This window comes from Piliocolobus tephrosceles, chromosome 11 (genome assembly GCF_002776525.5).
Source record: "Piliocolobus tephrosceles isolate RC106 chromosome 11, ASM277652v3, whole genome shotgun sequence".
Classification (NCBI taxonomy): Eukaryota; Metazoa; Chordata; class Mammalia; order Primates; family Cercopithecidae; genus Piliocolobus; species Piliocolobus tephrosceles.
Window position 1 is genome coordinate 105,257,895 of NC_045444.1, and position 12,828 is coordinate 105,270,722.

Here is a 12,828-nt window from a genome sequence, read left to right on the forward strand (position 1 = left end):
ATAGAGGTTTTACTTCTTAGTAAACTTTTGTTTGATGGACAAGGTCCAGTTTCCTGGGTTTAGGATGTACTACAGGTATTTCACTTTTGGTTGAGAAATTTGGGTCTTGGGTGGAGGGAACTGATTTTTTTTTTTTTTTTTTTTTTTTTTTTTTTAAGGAAGTTTAGGACTTGAATGGCATTTTTATTTGAGTCCTCTTTAGTGAGGCTGTATACAAAGATGTTATTTACATGCTGGAATGTGGCTCTCCTTTTTAGCTCTGGCTTTCTTAACTTTTGTGTCAAGGCATTTTTGAACAAGCGAGGGCTATCCCTAAAGTCATGAGGCAGTATTGTCCTGGTGTACTGTTGGGTAATAGTAGTTTCAGGATTAGTCTACTCAAAAGAAAATAAATTCTGAGAGTCGAGGTGCAAAGGGATACAAAAGAAAGCATTCTTATGATCTAACACTGTGAACTAATTGGTGTTTTCTGGTATTTGGTTAGTGTAGTATAAGGATTTGGCACTATAGGATGTAAGGGAATTATGACCTTGTTAATGACTCCTAAGTCTTGAACTAGACTATATATATAAATATTTTTTTTCTTTTTTTTTTTGAGATGGAGTCTCACTCTGTTGTCCAGGTTGGAGTGTGTGGCACAATCTCAACTCACTGCAATCTCTGCCTCCCGGGTTCAAGCGATTCTCCTGCCTCAGCCTCCCCAAGTAGCTGGGATCACAGGCATGTGCCACCACGTTTTTAAAGCATGGCCTCCTGTCCTTCCTGTCCAAAAACCAAATGAAAAATATGGTCTAGGCTGGGTGCTGTGGCCCACACCTGTAATTCCAGCATTTTGGGAGGCCGAGGTAGGTAGATCACCTGAGGTCAGGAGTTTGAGACCAGCCTGGCCAACATGGCAAAACCCCATCTCTACTAAAAATACAAAAATTAGCCGGGCATGGTGGCGGGCGCCTGTAATTCCAGCTACTCTGGAGGCTGAGACAGGAGAATTGCTTGAACTGGGAGGCAGAGGTTGCGGTGAGCCGAGATTCCACCACTGCACTCTAGCCTGGGTGACAGAGTGAGACTATGTCTGGGAAGTTGGGGGAGAGAATTAACAAACTAGAGACACAAAGGAATAAAAGTACACAAGACAGGGTAAGAGGGAGGAAGGATACAGGGAGATCTAACATACATATAGCAGTTTGAAGTCCCAGGAAAGGAGAAAAAAATGGGGAGAAGCAATGTTTGAACATAGAATATCTGAGAAACTCCCCAGACTGATCAAAGACATCCAGTCACAGATTCAAGAAACTAGGAGCCCTTGAATAAATAAATAGAAAGCCACACCTAGCAACTCAGCTGTCAGTCTAATTGAACTTAATAGGCCCTTTCTTCTCTGGCTGCCTGTAAATCACCAATTTTTCAAATGCTGTTAGAACCAGCTGTACCGTCCTGCTGGGTCCTTCATTCCTGGGTTGAATGTGATCTTTGACCCTGTATTTATTTTATACTTGCAAGAGTCATGTTTTTAAACTTTTTGAAAACTATACTTTGAATATACATGAAACATAGGATTCTTAAGGCAATACTTTTTTTTCTTCTTGCAATAAATTTTCCATACTATGTTACTCTTTTCATTTTATTAAAAATTATTCTGGCCATTATCTATGAAATCTGCTCTCAACCTGCAGTTTGAAACATCCTGCCTTGGCAGACACGGCAGGGAGGTTCGTGGGGGAAGAATTGGATTGAAAACAACAAAACACGAATATTTAGATTTCTTTGTTCAGCGGCCCCCCTCCAGGGATCAGATGACTGGCCCCCCTCGCTCCGCACTGACTCCGGGATCAATCCGGACGGCCATTCGGAGAAGCCGAGGGCAGCTTAGTCGCGGCCGGTTCCCGTTCCCTCCAGGACGCGAGGGTCGTCTTGGGTGGGGAACCCGCGGCCGGGCGAGGACCTGTTCCGGTGTAGGACTTCCCGGTTTCGAAAGAATCTCGCTGCACTCCCGCCCAGAGTTCAGACCAAGCGAAAAGTTATTTGAGAGGCCTCGGGGGCGCGGGGTGAGGAGTCGGTGGCGAAGGCCTTGGTCGGGGCGCGGTGGGTATCTCCTGCAGTCCCCGCGTCGCTGGGAGGAGCGAGGGAGCGAGCGGGAAGGGGTCTGGCTGGCCTTTGCTCGGCCCTCCCCAGCGCCCGGCCTTGAACCCGCCCTGAGCTACCTGGGCGGGTCCGGGGGTTCCGCACTCGACCCAAAGGTGCAGGCGCGCGAGCACAAGCCATGGCTGCGCTGGGCTGCGCGAGGCTGAGGTGGGCGCTGCGAGGGGCCGGCCGTGCCCTCTGCCCCCACGGGGCCAGAGCCAAGGCCGCGATCCCTACCGCCCTCCCCTCGGACAAGGCCACCGAGGCTCCCGGAGCCGGGCATGGTATCCGGCGGCGGCAACGGAGCTTAGAGGAGATTCCACGTCTAGGGCAGCTGCGCTTCTTCTTTCAGCTGTTCGTTCAAGGCTATGCCCTGAAGCTGCACCAGTTACAGGTAACCCGCGGGGGCATCGCGTACTGGGGATGGGGGTGGGCACCGGAAAAGAGAGGCTAGAGGTGAGGAGACATTGGACAAAAAGTGAAGACTGCAGGAACTCAGCTGGGGACCCACTGAGGCTATGGTCATAAACTGGAAATCTGTAGGGAGAATGTGCAAAGTACAGACAGAGCCCTTTGAGCTGAGATAAACAGGACGATGAGGGGTGTAAATCAGGACGGCACCAGCAAGGAGGGGATCTGGACGCTGGACTTAAAGTGAGCAGAGGCTGAGGAGGGAGCTGTCTTGGGAAGACAGTGGCAAAGGCAAGTGTGTAAGCTGACAGATATTATGGAATCACTAATTCTGTCATGATACTGGCTACCACAGACTTCTTCCAAAGGAAATAACTTCAGGAGGATTATAGAAGCCTCTTGGTTATTTGCAAGGTAAATTTCCTCTTAGGGGAAAACACAATGCTGCTTCTCAGAAAGGAAAAAGTACTTTTTGTTATTAAGAAATCAGTCCGAGGCCAGGTGCAGTGGCTTATACCTGTAATCCCAGCACCTTGGGAGGCTGAGGTGGGCAGATCACCTGAAGTCAGGAGTTTGAGACCAGCCTGGTCAACATGGTGAAACCCTGTCTCTACTAAAAATGCAAACATTAGCTGGGCATGGTGGCACAGGCTGGTAATCCCAGCTACTAGGGAAGCAGAGGCAGGAGAATTGCTTGAACCTGGGAGGCGAAGGTTGATCGTGCCACTGTACTCCTGCCTGGGCAACAAAGCGAGACTCTGTCTCACAAAATTAATTAATTAATTAGTTAAATTTAAAAGAAATCAGTTTGTGTTCAGGTCATTGGTGTTGGGGGAGAAAACCAATGTCTAATAAGAAAGTTTTATCCAGCAGAATACAGAAATGAGGCAGGGATGAAGAGCTCACTGCTCACTGACAGAGACCGGAAAACCCAACACTGACCAATGTTGGAGAGGATTTAGGAAATGAACCAAAGGGGTTCATGTGGGATCTGTCTTCCTAATGACTAGCAACAAATGTAAATGCACCTACCATGTTCCAGGCATGGTTCCAAGTGCTGGGATTCAGTGAGATGAGGCTTCTGCCCTCATGGGGCTTATATGCTCCTCTGAAGAAGATGGAGGACAAAGAGATAAAGTAATAAAAAGTTAACTTCACAGAGAGAACTCTGGGAGGAGAAGCTGTTCTAAGGTTGGGGAAGAGGGAGGGGGCTTCGATTCACGGGGTGCCTTCACAAGGACACTTGGTTGTCAAGGACTGATAGGAGCAGGCTGGTCCTGGGCTGGTGTAGTCAACCACCTACTGGTCATGTGTCTGTGCTGGAAAGGAGTCAAAAATGAGGAGGAGCTGTGGGGACTGGGGACAGAACAGGCCTTTGAGGACAGCCTTGAAGATCAAGATAAGGGCCCTGGTTCCTCTGAGGGGCCATGGTGAGCTCTTGAGCAGGCATGGGGTGAAGATGGCCTGCATGGAACACTGGCCAGGCTGTGGTATGTGTAGTAGGAGAGGTGCAGAGGGTCTAAGGTGATGAAGGCTCAGGCATGGCAGGATCCAGGATGGAAAGGCAGATCTGAGCCACACTCCAGAGAAAGCTGGACTGGAGGTTGAGGATGAGGGAGAAGATGACCCTGAGGGCAACAAAGGGCAAAGTGGACTACAACTAGGGCTGCATCCTCTGCAGTGTCCTGGTGGCTGCTGTCTCTCCTGCAGTCTTCCCTGTTGGGCTCATGTTTGTGAGACTTGGGGGTGTGAAAATAAGTAATTCAAAGTCTAAGCTGTTGGAACTTTAAAATATTTTGAGCCTTAAGGGAATGTGATTATGTGATTATGGGACTCAAGTCACATAAGCAGGCTGCTGTAACCTAAGCAGCTGTAACCTCTGTTTCTCTGATTATGGATTAACTTTCTTCTTTACCTCTGGTTTTGAAAATGTTGTAAATGTCTACAGGGGGTCAAGGAAGATGCCTTCCCTCTTCACTGTTGAACTTCATTGTAGATTAACTTCCTTTTATCTTTCTCACGCAAAGATTTCATGCCTATCACATTGCTTTAAGATGAAATGTTAACTATACTATTTTAAATTGGAAAGGAAATGAAAATGAGACACATGGAAAAGAAAACAAATGATAACTAATTAAATTGTAACTCATAAACCAGCCTTGTATAGAAAGTGTTATAACCCTATGAAACTTTGTTTCCTGCCTATATAAGCAAGGACTTAAAGTTTAACTTTGGAGCACTGATCCCATTTTTCTGGAGTGTGTGTTTCCCAAATGGCTGAGAATACTCAACTTTTCACTTGAATAAAATGTTTAAAACTGGATTCTGATTCTTTTGATTATTTCAATTTGACAGGGGGCAGGTCAGAAAATACTGAGAGATGGTTTTGAAATCACTTGTGGACCCAGATCCTTTAAGCCAGTGGTCCCCAATCTTTTTGGCACCAGTTTTGTGGAAGACAATTTTTCCATGGACTGGGGTGGCAGGGCTGGTTTTGGGATGAGTCAAGTGCATTACATTTATTGTGTACTTTATTTCTATTATTGTTACGTTGTAATATATAATGAAATAATTATACAACTCACTATAATGTGGACTCAGTGGGAGCCCTGAGCTTGTTTTCCTGCAACCAGACCATCCCATCTAGGGGTGATGGGAGACAGTGACAGATCAGGCATTAGATTCTCATAAGGAGTGTGCAACCTAGATCCCTCACATATGTAGTTCACAATAGGGTTTGTGCTCCTATGAGAATCTAATGCCAGCACTGATCTGACAGGAAGCGGCGCTCAGGTGGTGATATGAATGATGGGGAGTGGCTGTAAATACAGATGAAGCTTTGCTCACTCACCTGCTGCTTACCTCCTGCTGTGAGGCCTGTTTCCTAACAGGTCACAGACTAGTACTGTTCTGTGGCCCAGGGGTTGGACACCCCTGCTTTAAGCCAAGAAAACAGACTCTTGTTAACTTCTTCTGCTTGATTTAACCTTTAGAAATGGGAGAGGCCCAGTAAATGCCTCAAGGGTGAGAACTAAGGATTTCTCAGGGGCAGACTTGCTTAGGATGATGTCTAGAGCAGTAACTACCAAAGAAATTCTAGATGGCTTTAGAAGGAGGAAGAGGAAAGCAGGGGAAAAGTCAGGATGTATGGCCTTTTAAAGGAGAGTCCAGGGCTGGGATATAGCAGAGCCCCCTGGTTTCAGTCCTTGTATCCCAAACATCTTGGGGCACACGAACCTGGGCCATCCCATGGGAAATACATTAGCCCTTCCCACTATATGTGGCTAGTGTGCTTTAATAGAGAGAGGAGTGTTGTATATTTATAAAACTCAGTTAATAGCCCTTTAAAATTAGAGAATGTGTTTCAGTTACTCACTTTGTATCAGTTAGAATTTGTTAGATTGCCACTCAAACTGGCTTAAACTATAAAGCAGCTTTATTGGCTCATAGAACTGAAAACTCCAGTAGTTGAGTATCCTTCAGGTTTGTTTGTTCTGGAGATTCAGAAGTCATCAAAGCTACAGCTCCAGCTGGGTGTGATGGCACAGTCCTACAGTCCCCCAGCTACTTGGGAGACTGAGGCAGAAGGATCCCTTGAATTCAGGAGTTTGAGACCAGACTGAGCAACATAGCAAGACCCTATCTCTAAATTTAAAAAATGACATCTCTGTTTTTCTGCGGTTCCCTTGGTTCAGCTGTCTTGCAGGAGTTGGTTGACTGGCTTGGCCTGGGTTAATTGCCTGTCCATGAACCCATCATAGTGGCCAGGGGGAGATAGACATACCCTAATTAGCTTACCTCTGTGCAGGTTCACCCTCAAGCTGGGATTGGGGTCCCTCCCACCCAAACAAGGTATCTGCCACACAAAGGGGAGGATGGGAATGGACGTAGGAACAGCCAACCACAATGTCCCTTGCGCCCTCAGTTGTCAAAAACTGCATTAGCACACACAAAAAAGTAATAAAAATAAGCTTTGAGAAGCATTGTAGCACTTGAGTGAGGTAGGAATTAGGACATGTAAAAGTCATACTACGTAAATGCCAGTGCCTTTCTCTTTCCTGATAAAAATTATATTGAACGCTGGAAAAATGAAATGTAAACATATGTTACATTTATATCAAATTAATATCTTTCAAACATATTGATCCTGAGAATTATAAGATATCTATTATGTAGCTCTTATGGACTGCCTGGCTTTGTGACCCTTCCTGTGCCCCCCAGTGCCCAGGAGATTAATGATTTAATCTCCCCCAGGTCCCCCAATGTCCTAAGCACATATGTGTCATTTTATGTTACCATGTTTCTCTTTCTTTTTTTTTTTTTCTTTATTTGAGACAAGGTTTCACTCTGTCACCTAGGCTGGAGTGCAGTGGTGCATCATGGCTCACTGCAGTCTTGACCTCCCCGGCTCCAGCTGTCCTCCCACATCGGCCTCCCAAGTAGCTGGGACCACAGGCATGCACCACCATGCCTGGCTAATTTTTGTATTGTTGGTAGAGACAGGTTTTGCTATGCCCAGGCCGGTCTTGAACTCCTGAGTTCAAGCAATTCACCCACTTTGGCCTCCCAAAGTGCTGGAATTATAGGCATAAATTACTGTGCCTGGCCATCATGTATCACGTTTCTTATCATCACTTGTTTATATGGCTTAGAGACTGGGCTGTGAAGCTGTGAGGCCTGGGCCTATGCCTTTCCTACCTTTTTCCCCCAAGTGCCAGGCATGGTCTTAGGCATAGGGGCGGTGCTATGAGTGGTACTGAGCAGTGGATACATCTGATGGTAAACTTATCTGTGACACTCTTCTTCCTAGCTCCCTGATCTGGGTTGTTTGACATATTATAGAGTGAAGAAAAGACAATGAGGGAGGTGGGCAGATTGAACAAGCCTGACCCTTCAGTTCTCGGTGTTTGAGGTTTCAGAAACTAAATGTTGTCAACACATTCAGCATAGGCAGATGGTTGGGAACTGACCCACATTGGGCAAATCCAGAGAAACAGATGTGGACTGGAGTGCCCGCATGATTATTTAATGAGAAAGTGCTCTGGTTTGTGTTTCCTAAAGTTCATGTGTTGGAAGCTTGATCTCCAATGCAACAGTGTTGAGAGGTAGGACCTTTAAGAGGTGATTGGAATGATTCTGAATGATTAGTTATCATGGGAGTGGTTACTGATAAAAGATTATTTTAACCCCTCCCTCCCCACCTCACACACATGCCCTCTTACTCCTCTGCTTTCTGCCATTGGATGACGTTGCAAGAAGATCCTAACCAGATACAGTCTCCTCAACCTTGGACTTTCCAACCTCCAGAACTGTGAGAAATAAATTGCTGTTCTTTATAAATTACCCAGCTTCAGATATTCTGTTATATCAATACGAAACGAACTAAGATAGGAAGTCAGCCCTCCCAGGAATCATAATACTCCATTGCACTAGAACCCTCTATTGTAGTTATCTATTGCTGCATAACAAACTATCCCAAATCGTGGTGGCTTAAAACAACAAATATTTTGTTATAGTCATAATTTTGTGTGTCAGGAATGTGGGCAGGGCACAGTGGAAATGACTTATCTCTGCTTCATGATGGAGCGGGCCTTCAGCTCAAATGGGCAAAGATGGAGAGGAGTGCTCAAGTGAGGCCATAGGTCTGGGCCTTGAGTCTGGCTTTTAGCTGGCACGTCACCTCTTCTGGGGCCAGAATGGCCAAGATGACTTTTCTAGTTGCATGTTTGGTGCCTGGCCTGGTTTGGCCAGAACAGCTGGTTATCTCTCTCTTCATATGACTGACTTGAGCTTCCTTACAGCATGGTGGTCTTAGAACACTTGGACTTCTTGCATGCACTGGCTTCCCCCAGAGTGAATGTTCCAAGAGACAGAAAATAATAGTTGCAGTTTCTTAAGGCCTGGTCCTGAAAATCAGCACAGTATCATTTCCACTGTATTCCACTCATCAAAGCAGTTACAGAGCCCACTGAGATCCTGGAGACATGGACTTCACCTCTTAATGGGAGGCATGTGAAGGAATCTGTAGCTGTCTTTAATCCTCTACACCTTTTCGTCAGATTCAGTTACCTAGGGAGAGAAATTATTAACTACATTACTGAACCGCTTGGAAGGACCCAGAATGAAAGGAGTAGAATTGTATGGAAGAAAATTCCATCTGGGCCTTGGAGAAACCCTTTTGAATGTACTTCTCTGGTGACTCTCCATTAGGTTAATTATCTCTCTCCCTTGGACTATGAGTGATAAATGCTGCCAAATTCTTCCTATTTGGCTTCCTTCTTCTGGATTTTGTAAAAACCACTCCCATTCGGTTAACACATTCTTTCTTCAGTTTGACAAAAACCTTTGATTAGATAGATTTCTTCCTTAGCACTCATGTTACCGTCAGGCCTTCCAGAGATTATTGTCCATTTACCTTGACTGGACTTGAGTGTTTTTCAGGGTCATCTGGTAGACATCTATGAAGTTGTCCTTGAGGCTGTAGCAGAACAGGGAACATGGCCCAAAAGCCTCAGGGATGGGAATATGAAACTAGGTATTGGCCGGGCACGGTGGCTCAAGCCTGTAATCCCAGCACTTTGGGAGGCCGAGACGGGCGGATCATGAGGTCAGGAGATCGAGACCATCCTGGCTAAGACAGTGAAACCCCGTCTCTACTAAAAATACAAAAAATTAGCCGGGCTAGGTGGCGGGCGCCTGTAGTCCCAGCTACTCGGGAGGCTGAGGCAGGAGAATGGCGCGAACCCAGGAGGCGGAGCTTGCAGTGAGCTGAGATCCGGCCACTGCACTCCAGCCTGGGCGACAGAGCGAGACTCCGTCTCAGAAAAAAAAAAAAAAAAGAAACTAGGTATTAAGGCGAAATATGTGTGAGTTATGCCAGTTTTGCAATTACATTGCCAGAATGAATCATAGCAATTTAGCATTTGCACTTACAGACAAACTGCTGTGGGCAAAGAGACATGAAAGAATATTCAAGGCAGCCTTATATGTGGTCAGGAAAGATTAGAATGCTTTAAATGTCCCATAGTAGGGGACTAATTAAATTATGGTACATCCATATGATGAAATTTCATGCAGCCTTTAAAAAGGTTAGGGACAGACCTATTAATATTTATTGCTTGCTAAGAGATGGAAAGAATGTGTTGAAAGAGAAAAACTTTAGCTGAATTAAGTTTAGCAGAGTTTAACTGAGCAAAGAACGATTCACAAATCAGACAGTGTCCCGAGCCAGAGTAGGCGCAAAGACTCCAGTGCAGCCACGTAGTGGAAGAAGATTTATGAACAGAAAAAGGAAAATGACATACAAAAAATGGAAGTGAGGTACAGAAACAGCCGGATTGATTATAGCTTGGCATTTACCTAATATGAACATGGTTTGAACAGTTGGCCATCTCTGATTGCCCAAAACTTGGTGATTGGCACAAGAGTAGGTTACAGTCTGTATACAACTCCATTTACATTATAGGTCGTAATGTGCTGAGAAACCTTCAGGCCAAACTTAATATATAAGGAGGCAGTGTTAGGCTAAACTTGAACTTGATTTAACAATTCCCCACTTTTGGTCATCTCAGTTTTAGAGGATAACCAAGAATTTACTCACTGATGTCACTATCACCATTGTAAATGTATTTATTTGGTCTTGGAACCCATTGGGAAATAGCAGAGCAGTGGGTTTTGTAAGACGGGAACAAGGACTTCAGGTTATTTTTTTGTAAAGGTTAGAGTAGAGGGTACCTCTTTATGCTGGGATGTCCTGTTTACAGAAGAAAAACAAAACCTAGTCTGTTCTAGGATCTATTTGTTTCCTTAAAGTCTTAGTTTGATTATGTCACATTTAGCATAAGTGACTCTATTTTGGTTTGGTGTGGTCTGTTGGAGGCTAGTGCATGAGCTCAGTCCAAAACAATGCCCTCCCATAATTTGTTTACAATTTCTCCTCTTTTGGTCAGTTTCTTACTTAGGTAAGAGTATGAGCAAAACTTAGGGCCTAGCACTGCTCTCAGTTACCACCATTTTGTGTTTCTGGTCTCAGCACGTCATTCATAGGTTATGGTGACTTTCATGGTCACATATTTCTTTTAGCTGTTTTCATTCCAGTTGAAGAGAGACCATTTGACATTCTACAGATGGCTGCATGCAAACATTTAAAACTTTTGAGAGAATACATTGCACCAGGGAGACTACTGTTACGACTATCAAGAGGATAATACCTAGAGTTTGGAGTATGCTCCTTAGCCAGGTTCCCCATAAACCAAACCAACTAAAATCAAATAGATCGAAGAATCAGCTAGATAAAAATTCTACTTGCTTTGACTAATCAGTCTCTTTGTTAATCCCCTACTACTGAATCTCTAAAATACCAGATGTGATGGAAGTGCCAGCAGCTGCATAGATACCTCCCTGTTTAGCCAGTAGGTAATCTAGAGCAAGTTTATTATTTAGCATAACTTTCAGAAGAGAATTTAAAGTCTGTTGTGTAACCATATCCTTTACAGTAGGATCTGCTAGAGAGTCTATCATGAGGGATAAATTTCTTTCTTTCTTTTTCTTTTTCTTTTTTTTTTTTTTTTTGAGACGGAGTCTCGCTCTGTCACCCAGGCTGGAGTGTAGTGGTGCCATCTCGGCTCACTGCAGCCTCCACCTCCCAGGTTCAAGTGATTGTCCTGCCTCAGCCTCCTGAGTAGTTGGGATTACAGGCACGTGCCACCATGCCTGGCTAAGTTTTGTATTTTTAGTAGAGATGGGGTTTCGCCATGTTGTCCAGGCTGGTCTTGAACTCCTGACCTCAGGTGATCCACCCAGCTTGGCCTACCAAAGTGCTGGGATTAGAAGCAGGAACCATCCCACCTGGCCTGAAGGATTCTTAAAAACAAAAAACCTGTACTCTTTGATAAAGGAGACTTAGTTTTCCAAACAATCAAAAAAGACAGCATGAGACAGAATCTGTCTCTTCTTTTCTCTTTTTTCTTTTTGCAGTTTATGTAAAAAGTGAACAAAACTATTTTACTGTCTTATTAACACCACAGAAAATTTTATTCAAAAAAGAAAAATAAATTTTACTTTTGTATTAGTATATTATCGTATTAAAACTAATTTTAATAAAACTTCATAAATACATGTATCAAATTTGTCATCTTTTAAACCACGCACGATTTCCATAAACCTTTTGTTTTACATTTTCCCCAAGTTTCTTTCTTTCTCTTTTTTTGGAGACAAATTCTCACTTTGTTACCCAGGCTGGAGTGCAGTTGCACGATCTCAGCCCACTGCAACTTCCGCCTCCTGGGTTCAAGTAATTCTTGTGCCTCAGACTCCCAAGTAGCTGGGATTATAGGTGTGTGCCACCATGCCTGGCTAATTTTTTGTATTTTAGTAGAGACAGGGTTTTGCCATGTTGGCCAGGCTGTTGTAGGACTTTCCCCTTAGTTCAATTAAAATTGGGGCCCTTGCCACACAACTCTAAAGGAAAGATTAGGCTCATGGACACATAGAAGAGTGAGAAAAATGGAATTTATTGGGTGAGAAGGAAAAAATTTCAGCAAAGCTAGAATTTTGCCTGTTAACAGACCGCCATCTCACAGATTGAATCCCCAGGTTACCACCCTGGAACAGGAAAGGACAGTCTCCCCCCACCTGCAAACAGCGTGAACCTCCCGAGGCTCCAGCCCAGTGCATAGACCAGTCGGAGTTTCTCCAGGGACCTCTTTTTGCTTGGCTGTCTCATTCCCCACTCTAAAGAAGTACCTCTAACTGCCATTAGAATAAGGATTGGGATAAGGATGAAGATTGATCTTAACTGCTTCCTGCTGACAGGGGGCACTGTTTTGGGAAAACGGCAGTCATATCTCCCTCAGAGGCCTAAGGGTCCCTGGCAAAACGGGCCACTGTCCGAGGCTCTGGTTGCATGACCATTTGGAGTTTGATGGCCTGAAGATGAGAAGAGACAAACCAGGTAATTAGAAAACATGTATCAAAATGAGAAAAGGGTGGGTAAGGTCAGCTCAAAAATCCCAAGGCCTTTTACCAGTTTACCCAGAGAGAGGGAGGCCAAAATCCTGACTGGTTAAAAAAACTTTATTTACCCTTTTGCCGGCATGTTGGGCTTCTGCGTTCCCTTCCCCTGAGCCCAATCCTGAACCAGCCAGTTTAAGGTTTGGGAAATTAACTTTTCCCAGTTTGGAGGATGCATCTGAGGGGAGTGTCCTGTAGTACAGAGCCACAATACCTATCAGTGAAGAGAGGACAGAGGAGGAGAAAAGAAAAAAGAAGGCTCTTTTTCAAAGGGGTCCCAGGGGT

General features: G+C 44.7%; 1 protein-coding gene across 1 annotated transcript in view; it reads left to right on the forward strand.

Moving 5' to 3' along the window:
• The first annotated feature begins 1,830 nt into the window (after nucleotides 1-1,830).
• Nucleotides 1,831-12,828, forward strand: part of LOC111548691 (sterol 26-hydroxylase, mitochondrial) — a 33,087-nt gene continuing 22,089 nt past the window's right edge. Inside the window, exon 1 of the mRNA XM_023221278.2 lies at nucleotides 1,831-2,515. Coding sequence (XP_023077046.2) covers nucleotides 2,261-2,515 — 255 coding nt within the window. The 5' untranslated portion in view covers nucleotides 1,831-2,260. The remainder of the gene's footprint in view (nucleotides 2,516-12,828) is intronic.